At 43.1% G+C, this 26,429-nt stretch overlaps 1 protein-coding gene across 1 annotated transcript in view; it reads left to right on the forward strand.

The window, feature by feature from the left end:
• Window positions 1-26,429, forward strand: part of LOC138588487 (adhesion G protein-coupled receptor A3) — a 207,760-nt gene that overhangs the window by 13,830 nt on the left and 167,501 nt on the right. Inside the window, exon 2 of the mRNA XM_069658635.1 lies at window positions 7,887-7,958. Within this exon, the coding sequence (XP_069514736.1) occupies window positions 7,887-7,958 (72 nt within the window). The remainder of the gene's footprint in view (window positions 1-7,886; window positions 7,959-26,429) is intronic.

Below are 26,429 nucleotides of genomic sequence, written 5' to 3' on the forward strand. Positions count from 1 at the left end.
TCACAGAATTATATCAAAAGAGCAGATAATCAACCTCGGAAGTGCAAACTGATTTGTTGGTTGTGTGTTGCTCTGTTTAACATTGATGTTATTGCGTGATTTCGCACTTCTCGTGTGATAATGTAGTTCTCCCACGATCTTGTGATTTCCCGAATCCAGTTGCTTGGGCCAGCGCTCTGCTGCGCTGCGGACCAGGCACACTTCCTGTGGGCGAGGGCTCGCGCCGTCTGATGGACCAGAACCGTGGCACACACGGAACGCGACACGGATCCTGTGGGATCCAGGCGTTAGAATTTTAGAGATAAACTGCATTATGTGATGTGCGAGATCAAGAAGCTTGTCATGGTCTGGTCATGCTCTGATGTCTACTAAGACTTGCATTTATGTGATATAACAGGAATAAACTATCCAGCTACACCAACTGTGCGGTTTTAACCTCATGAGCTTATATAAAACCGAATCCGCACACAAACACCAAAGAAATGTGGGAGAATTATGAAACAGCAACATTTAGAAGACGTGAACTGGTGGTCAGAAACCGTCTGCCTGTGGCTGGCACTTGAACACAGCAGGCAGGCGATGACATGAACCATTTGCTGCGGCCCGCAGAGACAATGCTGAATCACTCCTCCTTCACCGAGAGCCGATCCACACAGAACATAATTGATCATGTAAAGAGAGAGTCTGACAGCTGCTCCAGAAGTTTGACAGGCGCTGTTTACACAAAGTTTAATTCTGTTTTTCCTGTGATTTCCTGGACGTTACGCAGAAGCCTGAGAGAGGCATGCAGAGGTCGGCAAGCAGACGCACACACACAAACACACACACACACACACACACACACAGAGCACAGGACACGCTTGAGTTTGCACAAACAGAGGCTGCCTGTCCCTGAGTGGGACGTCCGTCCGCAGAGGGAGGTGCAGCGGTGTGGGGGACAGCAGGGAGACGTGGGACAGAACACAGTGACAGCCCTGGTATCCCATAATCTCAGCGTTATATACCTTCACTTCATCACACCATCCATGCTGAGTGTGAGTGGATTTAACTCTTACTTTCAGAGTATTTTTAAGTGCTACAAACCCCTACAATCTGTTCAATATAAGCTAAGAGGTTTTATAAGCCAATAAACCAGAATAATTCAAGCAAGTATTGAAATTAATTCATGAATACAAACAAAAATCTGACATGTTTTTGAATCAGTTTGCAATGTAAATCAATGCTTTATTTTGTTATACATTATATTTATTTACTTTTGATATATGCTAATCTCTCTGTTGCAAAAAGAACGAACGCTGCAGCTATTATATTTTTTATTGTATTTTAGCTGAGAGAGGATGAAGCAGCGATCTCAACGCAGCAGCTCAGTGTTTCAAAATCTCCACTTGGCCTCTGAATCTGAAGCTGTTGTGAGGCTTTGGTTATTTTTCAATAAATCTGGGTGTGAAATATTGTGAAATTGACCCGAGTAGTTTCTCTCCATGTCCAGCTGACTCCACGCTGGCTTTTATCTGCTGCAATTTTCTGCTCTCTGAGAGCTTTGTGTCAAGATGAATCCAAACTGACAGAAGCCCAGCAGGATATTGATGTCTGGATCAACAACAATAAAAATCCATATGAATTGTTGCTGTACTCTTTTGCCTCCCTAAATGGCCGCTTGTAAATCTCACAGTCCATTCCCACACAGCTGAGGTATTCTGATTGATTTGTGAGCAAAAAGGTGAAGTTTAAAAGCTCCCACATGTTTGATTCTGCTGGATAAAACTCGCTCCTGAGGAGGTTTTATCCGCGCAGCAGCAGCTGTAACGACACACAGCAGGCCTGTGGACTGTTTGATTTCTGCTCATGACAAAATAATTTATTATGCACTTTTTATAAGTAACAAAAGAGGAAAGTGTCTTTAGTATTAGCTTTCCAAAACCAAAAGCAGCAATTGTGTAAAACTGTGTTCACACCAGAAGCAACGCAAACTTTTCATTCGTCCTGATGGCAGACAAAGTCAAATAAAGATGCAACAGGTCACATGATAATGCATGTTTGTGCTATTCTGTATTCAGGCAGGTTGAATGTTTGATGCTGATAGAGACATTCCCGGGACGCTTTGTCCCAAAAGCCTGTCAGCAGTCAGATGTCCTGACATCCTGAGATAGCATTAGGCACGGTCAAACCAAACTCCACTTAAAAAACAGGCTTTTAAAAGTGGTTTGCTTGTTTCATCTTGTAGGGAGAAATGTGAAAAAAATTGAAGTTATAATCTCAATGATCTCAGTTTTGTTCTCTTAATAAACAGTAATTACAGGAGCACACTTCCCAGATATCCAGACAGTGTTGCATGTGTGACATCCACGGTTGGTTCCAGACACCCAGTTTATAATAATAATATATACTGCAAATGCAAAGGCTTTAATCAGTGGGTCATAGCCTCAGTAAAAATTGTGTTACCTCATTCAGAGATAGATAGAGACTCAACAGACATTTATAACTTTAAATCTCAGTTTAAAACATTTATTTTGGCTTCATAGCGCTGTAGTAAGACAGACTTGCTAGATACAGTGGAACTGCCACTCAGCGGAGACAGATGGACAGGCGCTCCACAGCTGAAACAGAACGCCGGTAGTTGGTGTTCATCAGAGAAATCCTGGTACTGATCCGAGCTAACAGCTCATCACACTGGGCATTGGTCAGCCTCGAGGAGCTGGAAGCAGCAGGAGAGTTCATCCAGACACGGTTGAAGAAAGGAAGTGAAATCAAAGCTAAAAATCAGCCTGAAACAAAAAGATGATTTTTATTTACTTCAGTTTGAAATGATAATATCAGTTTAAAAAGTTACAGTGAGTTTTGAGGTGTAAATCCGCCTGTTATCACTGCTTACTGCATCGGACTGTGGGGCTAGTCCAAAAATTGCAGGCGTGACAGGTGTTGCACGGTAGCTACAGGAGGCAGGCCTCACATGTACCTGGTATCGCTGCTGCTGATTTTATTCTGTACGTCCTCAGCACTACCTGACTTATTTCATCATGTGGCCAACATCTGTCTTAAATAAGTTTACCTCTGAATAGTTTCGATGTAATTTTCTTAGACGTTTGCTTTGGGGCTGACCAAAATGTAAATACAATCTTGGTGTTGACACACATTTGCTGACACAAGTGTGTGTCCATCCTGGCCTTTAGCTGAGCGGGGACTTCCTATTTTCCATCCTGCTTTTCCTGCCAAGACAGTTGTTATCACTCCGCGGAGAGATAGGTACTTTCCCCCAAGAATATGCAGAGGCAAGCTTGTTACAGTAAGCAGCACAATATACACACACAGATGCAATGTGGAGTATGTTTTCTTGTCTGTTTCATCCAGGAAAGAAACAATTTGCATACATCTTTGGGCCAAATTAACCAAACCTTTGGTGACTAGTTTGCATGTGGGCTTGTTCAGCGTAGGAGACTTCAAAATGACATTTTTATTGTCCACATTTCTGCTCTGCTCCCCTAACAGCAATCTGCCCGTTCAGCACAATGCATTGTGGGATCCCACTGCTTAATCCCAGGGTTAGGATTGAGTAGACGCTCCCTGCAGCCATAATGAGCTCTCTGTCGTCACAGAGGAGACCAGTGACACATCCCAATTACCCCTCTCCACCTTAACCCGGCCAATCACTCCCAGAAACCTTGTTAAAGGAAGGTGGTGGAGGAGAGATGGAGGGATATGACCTTGTGCAAGTGTGTGTGGCAATGTGCTGACAGCAGATACACAACATCACAAATGCAAAGAAGGGCTCATGCCAGGCGATGACATGTACATGCACAAAGCCACAGCGTCACAGACACAGCAGCTCTGCCTGCAGCCGATGATTTAAGAGCTGGCTGCAGAGATCAATATTTCAGCAGATACGAAATCCAGAAACGACATCCAAGGTGTATTTAAAATGATGTGAAACTGGGCTGCAGAATAAACGGAATATAAATCATCAGTGGCGTGTCCTTTTGCACTGCATCTCTCAGCTCTGTATAAGACTGTGTCAGTGTCTGTGGTCAGGAGAGGAGAGGAGAAGCCAGCTTTCAGAGGAAGACAAATAGTTTTGGACCTTAGTAAAAGTCAGGTTAACAACATCAACAGTTTTTCTTCTGGATCCTTTGTAAAGTTATTTTCCTTTCTCCAATACGAATGGCATTTTTTTGTAGTTGTTATAATCACTTATTTTTATTTCTCCTATTTGTCATCTTTTCCATAAACTCCTGAGCCAAACTTCTGACCTGCATAACACAGAGCACAGCACATGTAGGAAGTTTGTGGTGGAGAAAACAGTGCAAAGAAAAAGGTCTGTTTAGACTGTGTATAAGAAGTGGACGTCACAGTTTGTCTGTGTACTAACATTTTTAAATTATTTAACTATCACCGTCTTTGATTTTTGGAGCCATAAGTAGCCATATGGACAAGAAGGTGGAGCTGAAGAGGAGTGCGGGAGGTTAGCATGGTTAGCAAGGTGTATCCTTCATGTTCTGCAGATTTCTGGGAGCAAAAAACAGAGGAGGAACGCTGAATGGGACATTTTTCGGGCGTACATGGTAAAGACTTCACAAGGTAGCCATGCCTTATGCACACCCTGGTTTATTTGAGTGTAAATGGGAGCATAACCGCCCCCTGATGGATATTAGAAAGAATGCAGGTTTCAGACACTTGAGCAATGGCTTCACTTTGCAGACCTGGAGGCTTTGTCCACTTCTTCTACACCGTCTGAGGTTAAATGGTGACGCGGTGAAAACATTGTGATGATATAAACAGCTTAACCAGAGGTGGATGAAGTACCTGAAAGCCATACTCGAGTAAAAGTACAGATATGATCGCAGAAAAAGACTTCAGCCGTTCTAATATCACTCGATTAAAAGTCCTAAAGTATCTGATATTTACTGAACTTAAGTATCATCATATCATTTTAACTGTAAACCACCTAAAAAATTCAGTCAGGTGAACAAAACAAGTCTGAACTACGTAAAGGGCTGTTTGTCCACCCGGCCATCTTCTTCACCAGCGTCTTCTTTTTCCAGAGTAGCTCGTCCCTATGCCGATGCCGAGGGGTATTATACTCACATAGTCACTTACTTGCTTACATCTGACGCCTGGACTCGACTTAAAAGGGAAACAGCAGCTTTGAAATCCCTCTTTGCACGATTGCACTTGATTTACCTCGTTTCTTCTTCTTCTTCGAGGCCATCACATTTCTCCAGATTTATTTTTGAGAAACAAAGATTCTCATGAGAAATGAAGTGAAAGTGGACGTTGATAGAAATATAAAAACTACATTACATTACACCACTGAATTTAACATATTTTTTCTAGGTGAGCCATTGTTAGGTAGCTACAATAATATTCTGCTTCCCACAGCAGCATATAGGTTAGCTTTCATGCTGGTACTCCAAACGTAGGCCTTACTGACCAGCATCTTCTGTTGTCAACACACTGACGATATAAAAGTGCTTCATACAACCCAACTTTAAAAAGTAAGAACCTTATCCATGCATCTATTTTCTTCCACATATCGGGGCCGGGGTCGCCACCATGGGTAGAATGATTACTTTGCCTGATGTATTTGAATAGCTTGAAAGTATGAACACACAGTCAGTCCCCCCTCTCTGTAAACCACACACACACACACACACACACACACGTCTTATCCTCCTGTGGATCACTGCTCTGCCTGTGCTGTCCCGGTGTATCACTGTGCATCCTGCACTAACTGGCTCTCAGGTGCTTCGTTTTTAGTGAGTCTGCGTTTTACTGGACAAACACAGTGGAAGTTATTTTCTGGGTGGATGAGTTGACTTGATCTCATGTCTGAAACGTCTCCTGCAGTGCAGCAGCAGGTAATGCCGGCCTTATGCAGTCTAACAAGTCGCTGTGGGATTTCTAACACAACACCGGACTGGACTGTGTGCGCTGAAGTTTGTGTGTTTTTCTGCTTGTGCACTTCCTGTTGGTTCGTTTTTCCAGATGCCCAACCTGTAGTGACACTTTCAAAAGTCACAATTACCTCAACGAGTCTGCTGTGCACCACGAAATAATTACTGAAACAAGTCATGTTGTTTTACAAAATAATTATTCCTTTAACTCTTTAAATGTTCTTTACAGACAAACTTTACCAATCGTACGTACACATTCAGAGACAGGACACAAATTAACCTGATTCAAGCATTAAAGCCTCAACTTCTGCAACTACAGCAGCTGAAAGGCTATAATCAATTTATTTATTGATTCTTCAAATTCACAGATGACTCCCATGGACGCTGATATGGTGCATTTATGTGCTGGAATTAGAATAACCCTTTTGTTTGCGGAATTTGTCCTGGTATGACTAGACAAAGAGAAACATTGGAAAGGATCTGAAATCAGAATCTATCGCAGATTTATCGACACCAAGGCTGCATGTTTTCCAGTGTAATGCGATACAGGCAAACATGCAACTGCTGATATACAGCTCTGGAGACACTCCCAATGTTCCTTAAATCAGCATCTCTCTCTGCCTGTCATGGCCGCCCAATCCACAGGCCATCGAACAAAGCCGAGCTGCTCCAAGAGCGGCCGAACGTCACCCAGCAGCACCGTGACAGACTGGTGGTGGATATTGTTCTGTGAACTCTTCCTGAGTTAAAACATCAGTATTCTGTTGTTTAAACAGGAACATGAACTTGTTTTCTTTGCAATATTCCAGCTCTGAAAAAACATCTTTTTGTTTTCTCAACCAGTCGTCATTTTCTGCAAATAGAGACCTCAATGAGAAGATTTGATTTGGAAGTAGGAGAAATTTTACAATAAAACAAAGTTCATCTTACACAAACACAATCCTATAGGTCGAAGAACAAGAGAAAAGCAGCACATGTAGCAGAGCATCACACAAGAACCGTCGTACTAGAAGAAAGCAGAGTACCTGTGCTGAGTCAGCTACAAATCTGGATCAGTATCGGCCTAATTAACCCCATCAGGCTGTAGGAGAGAGTGTTTCTGCCTTTCCAAAGGTAAAGTTGGTATTGAATGAACAGAAGTTGTTCCTTAGCAGACAAATAAAGATTTGGCAAACTGTGTAGTTAAAAATATACATCGACTAATGTTTGTTAGCGACTGTAAGAACCTGAAACACGTTGTCACTTCTGTAAGTTTAGGTTTTGGTACAAGGTGTGTAACACAAGTGGTGTGTGTGTTCATGTGATGGTGTTCTTGTCTGGTGTGTTCAGGTTTGAGGGAAAGCTCAAGTCTCAAGGCCACTGTGAATAATGTGACGGGATTGTGTGTGTGTGTGTGTGTGTCTGTGTGTGTGTGCCTCGACAGGAAGTCGTGTCCAAGCACTGCTGTTCTTTTCTTGCCCGACAAATGCATCACTCAGAGAACACATAGTTTCTCACCTCATAATTCATTGAAAACAGAGAGAAAACAGGGCGATGACTGTCGGTGAACAGTCTGAACGGAGGCCCTGCCTCGCCTGTGAATATTAATCCATCACTTAGAGATCCCTGTGGTGCGTCTCATTGATTTGTTTACTGTTGTAATGTGAGCTATGGATGATTGAATTGTGCTGAAGCAGCGTTTCTGTGAGCTTTTCTATTAGGCGATATTTTGACATGGAGGAGTGGAGGACGGGGGTGGTGTTGGATCATTACCCATCTGATCCACAAACGGCCATAAACAAGACAGAGACGTGGCCGGGATGAGTAATTTACAGCTCCAATCTCATCAGGCATAAATCCTTATCTCTCACCAGCATATTGACAGGCAGAGGATAAACAATTTAGCAGCCATTTGAATAAGTAATTTCCTGCAGCTCTGTTTTTGTGAGATTTACAAATGTATACCTCCTTCTTCTCGCTCTGTATGCTCACCTCGTCTCTGCCTCGTATCTCCAACAGAAACCTGAGTAACAACAAGATCTCCCTGCTGAGGAACGGCTCCTTCTATGGCTTGGCTGCCCTGGAAAAACTGTGAGTACCTAAATCAAACTCTCTTTACTGGTTTCTCCTCCCCAGAGTCCTAATAGCTGTCATCACAGGAGCCGTGTCGCTCTGTCACAGGGAAGAAAGGCAGAATGTGGGACATGGTGGGAATAAAGAGATAGCTGTAAGAGTTTACCCTGCAGGAGCAGCCGGCTTTCACGACCTGCTCGTCAATATGCAGCCAGACCAGTGGCCCTACTTTTCAAAATATAACGTAGTATGACGCGTCATTTCTGGAAGATGCGCTCTAGCTTATTGTTCTGATGTGCCATTGAAGTCAGGTGAGGTAGGTAGGAGGTATGTCATGTCATGTCATGTGACGTTCATTCAGGAGATTTGGCTTTGATTTATGTGTTAAAACAATTTTGAGTATGAAGTTTATTGATTTCTGTTTAAAGGGGCTATATGTAAGATTTTACATGTATTCTTCTATCACGTATAATTTGTTATTGCCAATGTGTGAAGGGATAGTAGAGGAACTGATAAATTGAGACCTTCCCCAACTTCCTCCATTGGCCCTAACAGCCTGTGGGCTGAGTTTTACGTAAAGCACTCGGGACTGTTTTTCTGTGAAACAAGAGGATGTGACGTATCTGCGTGTTTGCGAGTACCTCTGCCGAGAGCTCAGTCTACACCACTACAGTCAACAGTGTGCAACACGAGACAACACAAACTATGAAATGGAGACGCATAATGCCAACAAAGGACCGGCACCCACAACAACACCAACACAAACTACACACAAGAATAAAAAACAAAAATACGTTATATCTAAGCCCGTCTGACCAAACAGGAATGTGATCCACGTCAGGGGGAAAACTAGAGTCAACATCGGCAGGGCATGCGAATCATGGGGACCTTTCACTACCTGTCACTAGAATTTTCTGAAAGTTACATATAGCACCTTTAAGTGACGTAACATAAATGAGTTTCTCAACATTAACTTGTGGGTAATGTAAGTCACTATATAGTGGCAGAGCAGGCAGTTTCTGCCTCAAGGAGTTTAAGTAGCTCAGGGTCTTGTACACAATTGAGGGTAAAAAATATCATTAAAGCTAAAGAATGGTTGGTGCCGCTTCAGCAGTAATTGAAGTGTAATACTGAACTGTGCGGGTGAAGAGGGAGCTTATCTGGAAAGCAAAGCTTTACATGTACCTTTCTATCGAGATTCCAACCCTCGCTTTTAGTCGTGAGCTTTGTGTAGTGACTGAAAGAATGAGATCACAGAAACAATCTGATATGAGTCGTTATGAGTAGCTCAGCCTTAGAGAAAGGGTAAGGTACTGACTGCTCCTTTACATCAAAAGGAACCAGCTGGAGTGGGTATGGGAGTTACAACCCAGGAAAGGTCTAGGGATAAGGGAAGCAACATAACGCCAATGTACGCAGGAAAACAAGTGATTTATTGTTACAAACCAACAATTTAAGAACACACGATACAACAAAAAGAGGAGTCAGATGAGGCAGCGAAGAAAAGCAGAGGGCTGCAGGTGGCACCGAATCATAAAACACACAAATCAAAACATCTCCCTCCCTCAGCAGCAGGGCTAAACCAGTGTGAAGCTAACAAAGACAATGACCTTAATGTGGTGCAAATCCAAAATAAGAAAACAACGCCCAGTTCCCAAACTAAAACAAACCTAGTGCCTCTTTACAAGTTAACATTAATGCATACAAAAATCGTATTCACAAATAACTAACGGTGATTGGTGGAAGGAGCAGAAGGAGCGACGGAGGCGGAGCTGGGGAATATTAGATGACTGCTGAAGGTGGGCAGTCCAGAGGCGCTGCTCAGGAGGAAATCCCTCCAAAGAAGCAGGTGACGTCTCTAAATGCAGGTGACGTCTCACATGGACCTAGCTGACGGGTAAGAGAGACAGGAACTGCACCACAAAACGGACAAAACAAATGAGCTGGGACCCGAGGATCATCACACTGAAGTAAACCCAGAACACGGTCTGTGTTGTCTGTCCTGGGAAGAACTCAAGATCCCCCAGAGGGAGCTGGGACACGTCGCTGGGGAGAGGGGTGTCTGGACCGATTTGCTAAGTCTGCTGCCGGTTTGACCCGACCCTTTATATGCTTAAAAAAATGGTTGGATGGATTGTTTTATTCAAGAGTTCATGAGTTATTTAACAAAATCCGTATGCTGGTACTTAAGTGGAAAGCATCATCATTTATCGTTGTTCCAAGACGTAACTTGTAACCGCTGAGCCCGGCACGTGTAACGCTGTCACTGGAAGAGAACCTAGATATGTTGTGATGCTTGGGGGCCGCTGATCAAGCTGCCGTGGTGTTCACCTTTTAACCCTCATTCTTAACCTCCATCGCCACAGTAAATGTCTTAAAAGGGATAATACATTGCATCATATGAAGGCCTAATGCAGTGCAAGAAGGACTGACAGCATGGAGTCCATGTCAATGAGCTCCACATCACATGTCCCAGAGGTCTGTATGCGTGTAGCCTTTTGATGAGCACGATGAAGGCTGCTCCGTCTGCCCCCCCGAAGTCAACTATTGATTGCTTTCACCCCATCCAGCCCCCTGATCACTGCTTCTCCACCTGATGGTGACACTGACATCGGCTGCTGATGAGCAAAATCAGAGGGGGGCAGAAATCACACAGAGAGAACGGCTTCATAACTCTCTCCCTTTCAGTCAATCATCCTCAGATGTATGCATGCACACACACATATTAAGCTCACGCACACACAGGAGCTACATCAGTGACTGCTTTGAATATTATTACAGTCAGTCGGCCCCCGTCTCCCCTGACTGTTTGACAGTTAAACTCAGATGTGAATAATGTCCGTGGAATAATTCTGCACTCCTTTTTGGGTGGCAGGTCGGCCTACAGGATGATGTCACCTGTCTCCTTGGGCCTTATTAGTGCCATTAAACCTTTCCACCCTCATCCCTCCGGCTCCTCCGTGATAGAGAGGTGATTACGAGGCTTTTAAGGACACTCAGTGAGGGGTTTGTGGAGGCTGACCTCTTGGAGCAGCAGTTTGCGTGTCCCGTCCCCTCCTTCACCTCGTTCTCTGGGTACAGCCCGTCTGTCTGCCCGGCCACATGCAGCTCTTGGCAGAGTTGAGTGTTTCTAGCAGTTGATGCAAAGCCAGGTAGCGTCACTGAGTTGAAAGTGGCGGCCAGCTGTTCCCTCGTCTGGCCCGGCCGTCTGACTTCCTGCCTGACTGACTGGATCTGAGGCTTGTGCTGAACTGGCAGCTGATTGACGGACTTAATAACGCATGCGTTCGTGTTTGCAGCGCTCAGGCTGCAGCTGTGGAGCTTCTGAGGCAGAAATGAAAACATGAAACAGGTTTTTCTTTGAACAAAGTGGAAATTGAATAAAAAGAAATAGGTTTTGTTCATTAAAAAGTGTTTGTTTGCCCAAATTGCATAACAGATTTTCTCATTTACTGCTGGTGGATCAAGTCATGCAGATAATTCTGGTTTAATTCGTCTTTCCTTTGCGACATGTTTCTGCCTCCATCCCAACACGGTGGAGTTGAGAGGAATTTCACCGCTCTCAGCATTTAGAGTCTGAAGCCCTGCTAGCAGCTCTCTTTAAGTGGTTAGCACCTTCAGCGTGAGAAAATAAGGGACGTATTGCGAGTGGTCCCATGCCTCATAGATAATAATCAATCGGGGGGGTTCTGGGAATTGTGCCGCTTATGATTTCAGAGACCTAATTCCTTCAGTCTGAACTTTTATGCACAAAGTGCAAATGCTTTTTATGCATCAAAAACTTCTGCTTTTTGCAACAGGTATAAAAGAGTCGGCGACCACAGGGTGTAGTTGGGGCAAAATCAGCTAGAAACTCCAAAACGGGAGGCGATTTCAGAATCAGAAATACTTTAATTTTCCCTGGAGGGAAAGTCGGGCGTTACAGCTGCTCTGACACAGAGAAGAAGCAGGAAGAAATATTGGAAATATATATAGAAGTGAGAAATATGTACAGTATATATATACAATAAGAAGAAATAAAGGTAGAATATAAAAATGCTGACAAATGGGCTCTTTAGTGATTTAAATATAAACGTCAGAATTAAATAGAATTGTAAATACAGAAACATAACATTGTTAATTAACAGTATAGATGCAGTATGTGAGATTATTGCACAGATGAGTTATTGCACAGTTGGATTATGGCACAAGTTGTTTTCCAGTGAATGTACAGAGTTCAGTGCACAGCTGAGAATCCGTGTTTCGTGTCAGACAGTCAGAGGGAGGAGCTGGAGAGTCTGATGGCCACAGGCAGGAATGACTCCCTGTTCCTGTTTTGAGTTTATAAGTGCATTTATTTTCACCATTTCTGTTCAGGTTCGAGTGTGTGTGTCCAGAGATCAGTAAGTTAAATGTTTATTGCTGGATATATTGTTTATAATGTCACGTTATGATGCTGCAACGATTGTGATTATTAATTGCGGTAAAATATGTCTTTTTATTGGCGCGAATGCCGCCGAACAGTCCGGTTCTGTTTAATTGATACGTTATTATTTTAATGTGTGTATATAACGCTTGCTCACTGTCTGTAATTTATGTGTATTAAGTCACTAAGTGTCTGCTTGATGCCTGGGTTAAGCTGTGACTGATTAGTGCACTTGTTTCATTTAGTTTTAACCTTGTGTGTTTTAGTCATTAATCTGATTAATCTGTGACTATTGATGTTGTTGTAATTATTCAGTGAGCTGTTACTAATGGCTTCTTTGTACTGTTTATTACAGAACCACAGGCTCACACATGACCGCGCGCAATAAAGTGCAGTAAAGTGATCAACAGCCTCAGGGTTATCATTCTTATAAAGTCTCGGTCAAACTCCATGGTCCCAGGTTGTAATGCAGGTTTTATGTAAAAAAAAAAATCTTTGTTGCATTTTATTGAAAGATGGGTCAGAGACAGATGCTGAAAACCTCGGCACATAAAACCAAAACTATCTGTTTACCTATTTATTAATGCTGTACATGTTGCAGACACATGTTTTTAATGTGACACTGATTTAATCACCGGGTCGGTCTGTTAGTTCGGAGAGGAGCAGAATTAACCTCAGTTTGTAAAGGTTACATCGTGCCATGCTGTTGCTCCTGCAGCTCCATTTACAAAGACACAGCTAAAAAACAAAAGCAGATATGACTGCAGGTATGAGAGAAAATGTGTTGTCCTTTGTATTTTGGGTAAACCAACCCTTTAATTAGAATTCACAGGGTGTAGAGCAGGCAGACCTCTTGGGGATTGTTTTTAGCACTGCAGCTCATCAAACCTCACCAGGTGCTCCGTCCTAACACTTATCATCATCATGGTCCATCCCAGCACAAAAGCACATCAGCAACTTTATTAATCCCCACAGGAGAGCTCTTTTAATGGGATATGCCTGCACAGATAGTGTCCTCTTAATGGATCGCTGTATGTTGGATGATGGCCCGGATCCCCCCGTATGGACACAAGCCCAGTGCCATCAGCCAAACTGGGTCCCATGGGAGCGGAGCAGGAACAAAGCCCATCACTGTTCTCTGGTCAGGACACTGAAGCTTTAGCTGCTTCATCATGGGTTCCCACCGCAGAGAGCCCCCAGTGTGGGAATGATCTGTGTGAACGGACGAGGCTGGCACACTTTCAAACTGATTACACTGCAACAAATGTTTTTATGGACAGATGACTGACAAGCAAACAAACAATAACTGCACAGCAAATATTGTGTGTGTGCTGCAGTGTGTTTTCTTTATATCAACATTGCAATGTTGCATAATACACAGCAATAATTAATTCATTGAATTGCTTAGTTAAGACGTTAGTTTAGACGGTCACGGAGCTCGCTGACGTGCTCACTGTGAGGTCCTGCAAAGCCACGCCCATCCAGCTGTAATGCCGTGTTTTTATGGAGTCCCACATTTTTGTGCAGAATCTGTAAACAGAGATGATAACTTTCGTTATGATGGGTGTAAAACTTTTAAAGACCTATGGCAGATTTCTAATGGAACAAAACTATAACTATTGCTTTAAATAAATGTCAATTTAAGGTAAAAGTATTTCCGGAACTGCTTGAATAAGAACTCTGCTCCTAAAGCACGCTGTGAGACCTTACAGTTGTTTGTATTGTTCTGGAGGCTGATGTGACAGCAGCTTCATCCCCAGCAGACTGTCTAAATGTTTTTTATTGGGAGCACCAGGTCTATTTTTCTGTCCACTTGACCAAACGTTATTTGTCCAGCCTGAGGGATGTGGAGGCGGGCTGAGCAGACAGAGCGGGCCTCGGCTTTGAGCAGAGACAGCATCGGGATTCAGAGTGGCATCTACGATTCCTCATCCTGAGGAGGAGATGTCAGAGGTGAGAGGGGGCGTCCCTTACAAAGTTTAGAAAGTCCTCGTTCACATCGCTGAGGTGGCGTTGATTCAGTCCTCCTCCGGAGTGTGTCCTCTCAGGGGGTGATGGATGAGGGCGGGGCACGCAGCTCAAGGACATGCGGCTGCCTGCTTCTATACAAACAGGGTGAAGTCCAGAGTCTGAGTTGATCACATGATCCCAAACCAAACCGGCCCTGAGGTTATGTACAGCGGGTCAAAGGTCAGGGGTTATTAAGAGGGACAGCAGAACAATTATTGACCCTTTGGAATCAATAGTGTTAGATTAAATCACGTGATCACTCAATCTTGTATTTTAAATACACATGAATGTGACACTTTGTCAATAAGATGTCAGAATAAAAAATGATTTGTTCTAAATTGAACTTTATGATTATAAAGAACAGAAATGAAATTATGGGTCACTCCATTTTACCTTATTATAGGGTCACTAAAAGGGTTCAAATTATTTATCAGATTATAATCCCTCCACATATTTATTTCTAATGTCACATCATCTTCCTGTGTCTGTTTCTGTTTTATAATTATGGTGTGATTGATTCATTTCTCTAACCTCAGCATGTTAAAGCTCCTCTGTGGTTTTGGTCGGTGGCCCTTTGCTTCAAAATATGAAGATCTAGGTCCCCCTCTCGGGTCAGGGGCCGACACTACGAAGCGAGTTCAACAGACCCAGGGTCTCTTTTCCTGATCCGGCTTCACTCAACCTGACAAAGGAGATCACACTGAGCGGTCACACGGCGCTGGTTATTAACTCCATAAGTCAACCCAGGGTTTCACATTAACCCAGGCACGTTCACATTAAAGGGCCGTTTGGAGCAAATGACCAATCTAAACACAGCGGGTCTGTCGTCAGCTGATCGGCGTATTTTACAAACTCAGAGCAAACTATGATTTTAGAAAGATATGAAGAAGTTACACAGAATCCAGACTGACATCGCTCAGCTGCAGCTGCAGCTGCAGGAAGGACAAACAGCAAAAAAACGCAGACTGTGTAAATGCACAAATAATATCACTGTTCCATCATTAGAGCACATATATCTATTACAACACGTGTGTTACATTAGATTAATACAGTTCACAGATTTATTTTTGTTGCGTTAATGACAGATTCAGACTTACTCTCTCAGCCGTATCAAACTGTGGAGCAAATAAAAATAAAAAGCAGTACGAATGCTTACTTTCATATCTTATAAGTACAAAAGTACTTGAGGCTTCAGTGTTTGTATCCGTCTCTGTTGTAGATGTACATCAGTAAAGCACGATGAATATCTTTCATGAATATATTTCATGAAATCAGACGGTAAAGCGGAAGTGTTTGACCCCTCTTTCTCTCCCTCCTCCCTCTCACCATCAGCTCACAGAGCTCCTGAATCAAGTGACCTGATTGGTCAGTAGGTAGTGTGTAGTTCAGGTTGATCTCTTATCTCGGACATAACCTGCTCCAGAGCAGGTTAGGTGTTCAGCATCTACCCCGGTAAGAACTGAACCACCTTCGTAGTACTGAACACTCGGAGTTAACCCTGAAGTTACCTCAATATCCTGCTATCCACATCCTGCTTCGTAGTGCACCCCTCAGGTCTGCTTGTTACTTTGTTTTTATTAAGATGACTCTAATCTTTTTGCTGCCCACACAGTTTACAATTGTAATTTTTGCAATTTTAAAAACAATCTGGTTATACTTTCGGAGAGCTCATGCTCTACTGGATTATACCAGAATCATCCACTTGGGATGAGTTTGAGGCACGTGTGTGGAAGACTGAACGACTCTATGTCTCATTTATTACATAAGTGAAATTCATGTGCTTAATGGCAATTATCACTCAGGTCGCTTCACTTGCACTACTTTTTTGCGCATTGCACACCTCCACATTGCACTTTTGCATTTTTCCACTTTTCTGTATAAGCTCAGATTTGAACTGTTTTTACTGATTTTACTTTTGGTGTTGATTTTGTCCTTTTATAATATGTCATTTGTGTCTGATGTTTTCGGTTTGATCTTAACTTGGGTCTCTTGTTAGGTTAATGTTTCCCCTTGAGAAAATAGTTTTTGTTTGTTTTGGACATTTCATCACATTTTCAGTTATTATTTTAGGGCCCTAAAATAGGTTTAGATTATGTGTTTGGTGTTAAATAATAATAACATACATTACAAAACAAACCTACACTAATTGACTTAACTGGTTATGTATGTTGTGGGACTTTATTAAGTCAAATAAAAGTCAGCGACAACAACGACACAAACAGGAGTTGAACCACGTTCTCCTGGAGTTGTGAAGCGGGAGCAGTTTGGTTGTTGATGCACCAAACCTTCTGAGTTAGGATGAGCAGGATGATCATGGTTTAACATGACATGTGTACAATACATTAAGTAACATAATGAAGGTTCTTATCTATGCCTTTGTTTCCTAGATTCGATTATTGTCCTTAAGTCAGCTTTGCCAAAGAAGAGTCTTTGCTGTCTGCAGATGGCATCTCTTCATTGGCTCCCTGTCCAGGTTAGAGCACACTGTCAGGTGCTGCTGCTAACTTATAAAATAGTAAATGGTAGTGCACCTTCGTATTTGACTGACCTTGTGTACCCATACGTGCCTGCACAGGCACTGCGCTCCCAGGGGACTGGTGTTCTGAGCGTCCCCAAGGTCAAAAAGAAGACGTTCGGTGAGCTGGCTTTTCCTTATGTGCACTGACATTTTGGCACAGTCTACTTCTGGACATTAGACAGGCGTGCTCAGCTGAGGTATTTAAAGCAAAGCTGAAGACCCACACCCTCTCTCTGATGTCCTGTGTTTAAAAGAAGTCAGCCTTCCTTTAATGATCCAGGGTTGTTTGCCCCGTCTCCCCCAACCAACCTAAGCGACACTTCCAGAGTCCAGAAATGACACAAGAGGGGTTCCTACAGCTTCATATTGTGAAGCGCTGAGCCACTGACCGCTGCTGTGTTTGATGAGTTAGAATGGAGACCTGGTGGTTATTTAAAGCTCAATCCAAGGTGAAGCATCACAGTAGCCTTTAATCGTGTTAAAGCATGCCTGTTTTTTTTCTCTGTTTATCTTAGAGAGGACTTTATGTAGCATGGAGCCTTAAATGGATCAAAGCGTGGTTCTGAAATATGAATGCTTTCATTGTTATTTGACAGGAGACTGTTGCTGGGTCACAGTTTAGTTGAAACATGTGAGCAGCATGGGTGTGACCGATTCTCTGACCAAGTTTGGAGACACTTCTTCTTCTTCTTCTTCGTCTTCTCTGCTGTCTCTCACCTCTCTCAGATCATCTCCTGCAATTAAACAAACAGCAGGAAGATGCTGGAAATCTGATAATTTCATAGAAATATTCACAATATTTATTCCCAGCTGGGGCGTATTGGGACTTATTTGTTGTTTTGAGGCCGTGCATCAAAAGCCTCTCTGGGAAGAATTTGCTTCACACTCTCCTTGAACTTTCCTTTGTTGTGATAGAAATCTCACATACTGATGAGAACAGTGGCTCTAAAATAAGATACAGTTGCTGAGCTGTTAACAGAGAAAGTGTCTCCTCCACAGTTCAGGCTTTCTTGGAGCCTGTTCCATCTGCTGTGAAATAGCTTCTCTGTGTTTTTATGTGACTGTTTTAACTTTACGTGCAGGCTGAAGTGAAGGTGTTCCAGGATCAGTGACACACTTTCTCACTCCTTTCTGTTCCTCTAAGGCCGAGCGGAACGTGAGACAATCGCAGCAGATATCCCATGAGCGCTGCTCATCCACCCACGAGGCATAGATTGCACTCCAGCAGTGTTTGAGAAATGTTAATCATCGGCCCAACAGGGTTCAGCGCGTGGAGACGTTTAAGCAAACGCTCACGTCTTTAAAAACAAAGCACTCCTACATGTACTGTAAAATAAAAGAGCTAAACATTAGCAGCTTACAGTGATGAGCGGTGACTGTATTATATTGTGCTGTTTGTCCTGCAGAGAAGGTTGAATAATTGATGTTTGCCCCCTGGTCCTGAGGTGCTTACCGTACGTTATATTTACATATTGCACACACACACACACACACACACACACACACACAGAGGGAGATCTATTGCTGTGTGATGCTCTGGCAGCTGTAGCTACCGACCTGTCACTACACGTACACACTCAGTGTGGTTAATTGGACTTAACTGTGGGACTGCTCACCTCTCCCCACCTCAGTGAGACTCCAACATGTTTATATACAATCAGCTGGTGGTGATCTGTCTCTCTGTGAGGCCTGTAATTCAGAGCGTGTGGAGGAGACTTCCCTCAAAGCAATCTGACCCATGAATATTTAACATGCGAATAAATGGTTTTAATAAACGGATCCACATTAGCATCATGGTTAGCACCGCTACTGTCCACTTGGTCTTCTTAATGGCAGAGCTAGTTTTTACAGGGAGTATGAGAGCAGTCAAGTTGATGCTTCAGTTGCACTGATGAGAACAATTCTGCTAATATCCTGAAGGAGTGCACCCTAAAAGTTAACGGTTCTAAGTATCAGTTAAGAATACCACAAGTTGACCCACGTGTGCAGTAGATATCGGCTGGTGGAGCCGAAGTATTGACGTCCTGCCCCTTCCTCTACCCTAAACACACCTTTACCTTGTGTCCTTGCCGTGTTGGAGCCCTCAGGTGTCCTCGCCGTGTTGGAGCCCTCAGGTGGGCTCAGTCTGCAGCAGAACAGCTTCTTGTGTCGGTCTTAAGCAGATATTCACGCTTATGGAAAGTTCAATGACTGTAGTGTTAGTGTTAGTCACGTCTCCTCTCGCCGTTCCTCCTCTACTCTGCTACTCGGGAACAGAACGCTGCAGGAGCCCCAGACAGATCTGTCAATCATGAGGCCACGCCCCCTTTTTATAGCATCAAATAACTAATTAAAAGTAAACTTGTCAGAAAAATGAACACTGTGACATAAATCAGCATGATAAGAACTAACTATAATGACAGAAACCATGTCTGAGAAAAATGTATTTGACATGTGTTTTGATTTTATAGTTTGACTCATGTCCCATCTGTTAACATGGAGGAGGCGGGCTTTATGAGCTATACTGCAGCCAGTCAGCAGGGGGCGATAGAGAGGGTTTGGCTTCACTTTCAGGGAGCTGTCATGTCGGCCATTTTTTTGTACAGTTTATGTGCAGGAGCAACAGCATGACAGGATACAAGCTTTACCAAACTACTCCAGTTTTTGGTGTTTAAGAAGTTTTCACTTGGAGCTGACTTATTCGACTCCACCTCTCCACACAAACCCTGTGATTAAAACCGTCTCTTAGTAAAGCATTTTGAGGTTAAAAACCTCTCCTACGTCTCTCCTACGCTTTCCGTCAGAGGACAATGGACACCTGAAGGGGCTGTGAGCTGAGCTGCTGCTAGCTTGTCTGTCGATGTCCTGCTTGTGTCTGTTATGGCTAAGACTACACAGGACTGTTCATAAGGAACCTTCATCCATGTTTTCTTTTTGTTTTAGTCCAGCACCACACAAACACCTGTATCAGCCTACATGAGGCTTTTACGTGTAAGAACACTTCATCAGAGTTTTATCAGAGTTCTGCCCCTGACTTCATGGGGTCGCGATCTGTCCCATATTTCCGTGAAAACCCTTCATAAAGCATAAAATACGTCTTCACACCCTGTGACTGAGATGACCTGGAGGTGATCCACGCATAGTTTATCAGAGTTATCGTGCCGCGCGGGAGACAGGAGACAGACGTTAGGGAGCAGATATCACGCAGACCTGTGTGTGTTTTGATGCTCACACCTGAATCAATAACGCTGCGATCTGTCCGTATTTCTGCGCACAGTTAAAGTATAAGCTTCGTCTCCACAGGCTGTCATATGCCCATATGCTGTGTGGTTCATATATTTGACTGATAAACACAGAGCTTTAGAGAGGCATTAGGCTTCATGATCAAAGTTTCATGGGAGGTGAAGCCAGGGTTGCCAGGTCCTCGCTCTTTCCAGCTGAACTGGGCGACTTTTGAAGTGTCTTTAGAGGCACGTGGCCCTATGCGGTTGCACACTTCACACAGCCCACGTGACGGTTCTGACTCTGCGTATGTTTGGAATGTCACGGAGACTGTTGGGTTTCGTGGCCCGGCACTGAACAACCTACGGCCTGGTACCGGTCTGCGGACCCAGGGTTGGGAACATCTGCTGTAGAACATCAGAGAAACACTGATGTTAAACTTGAAGCTGCATTGACCACTTTTCTGTTTGCTTGTGAGAGGAGGCAGACACCGGCTGGTAAAAAGCGTGTTCACGATGAAACCTGAAGGTCCTTTTAAGACTTAGCTTGTGTAGTTTACAGCCTGCCATGTGGTTGCTCCTGCATCACTCCTTTTATAATGAGCCACTTAAAATGTTACAGCACAAAGATCCGACAAAGTAAATAAGAGTTCAGCCTGAGTTACCTCAACTGATGCTTCAGGTGTTGATTATTAAGGGTTAGCCAAGATAATTTTTCTTCTTAAGGTGCCTTCACGTACACACACCCTGCTCTCTACACCAACATGACACTGACAGGTAGGAAACAAGTTACTAATGAATGTGTGTCATAGTCTCATTTTATTAAGTGCATTTAATATGGAAACATCACGCAGCATCACTTCTCATCTGGATGAGTGCCCGAGTATCCGCAGCAGGCTGACGCTTTATTTGCTGATGTTCTTCATGTAGAATTTGACCTTTAAGAATCTGATGATATTTTGATAATTACATCAACAGTGAGATCCATTTAATGAGACTCTGCATGATTTAATGCTGCTTGTTATCGGAGCTGTGTGGAGGCTGTGGCTGCAGCCTGTGTGTGTGGTCTGGTCAGTATGTGTGTGTGTGTGTGTGTGTGTGTGTGTGTGTGTGTGTGCACCTCTGCATCAGTGTGACTGTGTGATGTGGTAATAATCTGGATTCAGGGAGGAATGTGCCCATTAGTGTCACACAGTGAGCAGGCAGATATCCTCGGGGTCACATGGCTCGGGAGGAGGCGAGCGGGCTGAGATATAGAGCGCAGTTTAAATTAATTGGGAGGCACTTCAGCAGCTTTTCAAACATTAACCACAAATGTTGGAGTTTATTCTGAGAGCTGCTCCTGCTCTTCAAACATGCAGGGCCGGGGGAGTAGAAAACGGTTATTGTTTAAACATTCATCTCATTTGAGTTGCTCCAGCTGTATCTACAGTGGATATGTGGGCCATGTCTCCCTAAGGTAGTTACCATTTGTTTGTATGTGTGCACGCTCCGTAAATCCTCACATGGCGGCCAGGGTTTGTGTTTACCTTCTATTCTTTTATTTGAGACAAGAGGCAACACTTTGATTTTATATCCCCATGTCTGTTATTATATTTAATATACTGAATTAAGACGACTCCCTCTGCAGGGTTAATATGTATGTTGTTGCTTTATGTTCTTAATGCAAATTCTGTTTCACATTAAAAGCCTCAGATGAAGTCAGCTGCTCACTGGAAGGTGGTAACTGTGAGACATTGTGTCCATATTTGTCAAGTTAGACTGACAACACTGACATACTAATAGCTCTAACATACCTACACTGCATGGATCTGTGTTTTGCTATTTTGCCTAACTGGCAAATCGTCCGCGATAGCAGACAAGCTAACGGTAGCTTGTTTCCAGCTTAAAGCTGGCTGGCTAACCTTAGCCTAGGTGGGTAATGCAGTGATATTGGCTAATAGAAAACAATCAGTAGTTATACACATTTGCTTTGTTTTGCTACATAATTTACAAAATCAACACCGTTTGTCATGTTAGCTGACAAGGTTTTTTGTCAAGCTAGATAACTGACATACACACTCATAATGTTAGCGAACATGCTAAGGTTAGCCAACTAGCTCTCGCATAAATACACTGGATGACTCCGGCATTGTGCTTTGTGACCAAACAGCAAATTACACCGGCGAACCAGCAAATCATCACAAGCATCAGCGAACATTAGCCAGGCAGGGCAGGGCGGCTGCAGAGAGCTGGGATGAAGCACTTGTGCTGTGAGAGAAAAAAACGCTGCCCGGCCGATGTTGACTCTAGTTTTCCCCCTGACGTCACATTCCTGTTTGGTCAGACGGGCTTCACTAGATAAAACTTATTTTTGTTTATTCTTGTGTGTAGTTTGTGTTGGTGTTGTTGTGGGTGCCGGTTGTTTGTTGGCATTATCCGTCTCCATTTCACAGCTTGCGTTGTCTCGTGTTGCACACTGTTGACTGTAGTGGCATAGAATGAGCTCTCGGCAGAGGTACTCGCGAACGTGCAGATACGTCACATCCTCTTGTTTCCCGGAAAGAAAGCAGTCCCGAGTGCTTTACGTAAAAATCAGCCCACAGGCTGTTAGAGGCAGTGGAGGAAGAGAAGGTCTCAATTTATCAGTTCCTCATACATTGGCAATAACAATTATATTTGATTGATGAATATATGTAAAATCTTACATATAGCCCCTTTAACATCAGCATGTTAAATTACTACTAATTAAATAATCAGAGTGAGAAGAAAGCAGCATTTGTGTCATAAAAAATAACCACATAACAGAGTGGGGGATTGCAGTTTTGTTGCAAATATGGAAATAATGTTGTAGATGTAGAAATGTGTACGTGTGAGCATCTCATACATGTTTCATAGTGTCCTTCGGTACAGGGTCCTGAGACATCCTTGAGGTTGTTTGTCAGTGAGCGTTTCCCAACTGGTGGGATCTCAGGAGGAACACAAACATATGGAAACACTCTGATGCAAACATGAATGCAGTTTTCTGCTGCATCTTAATATTTGCAGGAAGCATAAGTAATGGCGTCTCTGTTGGTCATGTGGTCCTTGAACGTTGTGCTGGACATCCTGCAGGTAACACACGGAAAAGAAGCTAGCTGGCTCCATAACATCAATAAACTCATATATGACATGGAATATTTATGGGCAGGATAACTCAGCTGCCGGTCCCTCTTCTCCCTCTCTCTTGTTCTTCTTCCTCCTCCTCCTCCCAGGTAATCTGAGTTGCATGAAAATAAACATGTTGCACATAGGTGCAGTCATGTGTCAAACTAGGCCAAGTTAGGCAGAAATGTATAGATGCTTTCAGCTGGCAAGAATTATCAAGTCTTATGAAACATCTTCATCTCTTCATCTCCTGTGTTTCCCACACGTGACTATACATTGTACCTGGACACCCAGGTACATTAACGGACACCGTTTTATCTGTCCAAGATCTTTATCCATGTATTTATTACTGAACATTCTCCCCTTGCACTGTGCCTCTGCCGTACCTGTCGCAAGCCGCGTCTCCACACAAGGTTCTCAGGGAAACGCACACACATACAGAGGGACAGCACCTCCAGCAAGTCCCAAAGATAGTCAACCAGCTCTAACTTAAATACACTGCATGACTTCGGCATTGTGCTTCGTAACGAACCAGCAAATAATCACAAGCTTTAGCGAACATTAGCCAGGCAGGGCGGGGTGGCTGGAGAGAGCTGGGATGAAGCACTTGTGCTGTGAGAGAGAAAAATGCTGAACTGGTGAGAGAAGGCTACACGCGGGTTATGTTTCTATGACAACAATAAGTTGTGGGTCTGTTTTGATCCCCAAAAGCAATCGAAGGTCTCCATGATTTGCATGCCCTGCTGATGGTAAGTCGTCATGGTTTCCCCCTGACGTAGACCACTTCCTGCTTGGTCAGACAGGCTTCACTAGATACAACTTATTTTTTGTTTTTTAAATATTGTGTGTAGTTTGTGTTGGTGTTGTTGTGGGTGCCAGTCGTTTGTTGCCATTATACATCTCCATTTCACAGCTTGCGTTGTCTCGTGTTGCACATTGTTGACTGTAGTGGCGTAGAATGAGCTCTAGGCAGAAGTACTCGCAAACGTGCAGATACGTCACATCCTCTTGTTTCGTGGAAAAACCGTCCCGAGTGTTTTACATAAAAATCAGCCCACAGGTTGTTGGGGCCGATGGAGGAGGAGTTTGGTAAGGTCTCAATTTATCAGTTCCTCTACTATCCCTTCACACAATGGCAATGAAAAATGATATTTGATTGATGAATATATGTAAAATCTTACATATAGCCCCTTTAAGAACAAACACTACAATATGGTGGCGAATGAGGCAGACATCTGTTATTGTCCACTTGTAAATCATCCTTCTTCTTCAACCTGGGTTGAACCATGTTTTCGCTTTTGCTTTAGTACAGGTCATGTTCTCATGATATTAACGTCATCACGCCGCCCACTCGCTCGTGGTGAATGTTGCTGATTATTACCTGCTGTGTTCACACATCGGCTCACCCTGACTTCTTCGACCATTTGCATTCACACATGCAGCCCCCCGGGTCAATGTTGGGACATTTTCAGGAATGCAGTGCATGTGTGAAAGGTGCTGATGTCTTTTAGATTAGCAGTGGTCCATTATCAGCAAATTAGAACAGACAAACTAGAGTGTACAAACTTGTGAATTTTAACGAATCCTTTTGATACTAGAATGTGTTATAACATGTTTCAGGGACGTCATGAGGTAGAGAAAATATGATTATTGTTCACTTTTTAAAAATATATTCCCCACTTTGATGCTTCTTTATACCCTATGTGTATATTCAAGTTTTTATAGTGTTCTGATATTATAACCAGGTCTGTTTACAGGTTATTCAGTAACATGTATTTTCAGAATGTGTCTTAGTGGTTAACAAAGAAAGGAGGTTTGGGGTTTAATTCAGTGAGCCAAATTACATTTCCTGAGTGGAGTTTGAACAGACATGTAAATGTTGAGGTAGACAATAGTGAATGTCTGAACTCTGACCTAATGACGGAGAAGAATCAATGACAGCAGCTGTGTGAGCGCTCTGACAGAGGACATCACACATCATGGCAGACAGTAAATCACAGAGAAGGAGGCGAAATCCACTTTAAAATAGTTTCCTGTGATTGTTGGAACTTTTTGGCACCCGGTCTGTTGTATTGTAGCAGACTCCACCCGTCTGGGACCTCAGCAGTTTACAACACATCAACATAATTTATAACATTTATTTGCAGATGCTTGTTGGCTCGCGTCCGATGACTATAAAAGGTCGCTTTGTTGCCTGCGTTTGTTTTACACGGCTTTAAAAGGGAGCTCATAGAGAGAGCCGGTGAAACAAACAAGGAAATACTCTGAAGAAAATATTCTATGTGTAAAAGGACATATTGACAAAACGATTGAAGGATGAAAAACTGCCTTTCTTTAATATTCTAATTTAAATGTTTTGATCTTCTGAGTTTGAACTGAACGGTTGGGGTCCCTTCGAGGCCTTTGGAGTTATTATAAAAGTTTTTCCTCCTGTTGGTCTCAGATTTTCTTGTTTTATGTTTATTATTTCTTCATTCCTTGGTATTCTTTGTACACTCATTCATTTCCTGTGTGTAGACTCGCTGAGCACTGACCTCTGGCCCTTGGTAAGGCAGCCAGCCGATAAGGTGGAAAGTGAACATTCAGCAAATTCATGCATGGCAGAGCAGTGAGCCGAGAGACGATAAAAGGAGGTGCTGCAGGCTAAAAGGATGACCTTTTGACCAACACCCTCCACCCGCTCTTTTGTAGCATATTGTACATGATCAAAGACGACTTTGGATGAGAGCAGAGATGAGAGCTAACCGTTAGCCGACCTGACTTGACTCGGGAGGTTAGCCTGTCAGGAAGGCACCTTCAGTGCTCTTCCTAGGGCGTGTTGCTCCTTGCTGTGTGAATGAAGAATCCTGCAGGATGTCTGCAGAACGGTTCATTAGAAATTCTCATTGTGAAAGTCAGCAGATAAAAAAAGCTGGTATTCAGGGTTTAAGGTCAAAAATGCATGTGGCTCCGTTTTTTTTTATCTTTTCTTGATGGTCAACAATGAATGAAAATGAAACCATACAGAGATGGGCATTTTTTACATATAAAAGAAACCTCCACTCACATCCAAACAGCTGACAACAGATGAACTCAATTTTCATGGGTGATATATACAACGATAAGGATACAATATTGATAAGATATGCCATCACAGGAACCCAAAAAATATGAGTTAAATACAAGCAAAATAAATAGGATGAAAAGAGCTTCTCCAGCTTTTGTTGTGGCTTTTTCAAATGAGATGAAGA

The sequence above is a fragment of the Semicossyphus pulcher genome, unplaced genomic scaffold, assembly GCF_022749685.1.
Source record: "Semicossyphus pulcher isolate SPU_LCO1_2020_fin unplaced genomic scaffold, fSemPul1.0.p SCAF_12, whole genome shotgun sequence".
Taxonomy (NCBI): domain Eukaryota; kingdom Metazoa; phylum Chordata; class Actinopteri; order Labriformes; family Labridae; genus Semicossyphus; species Semicossyphus pulcher.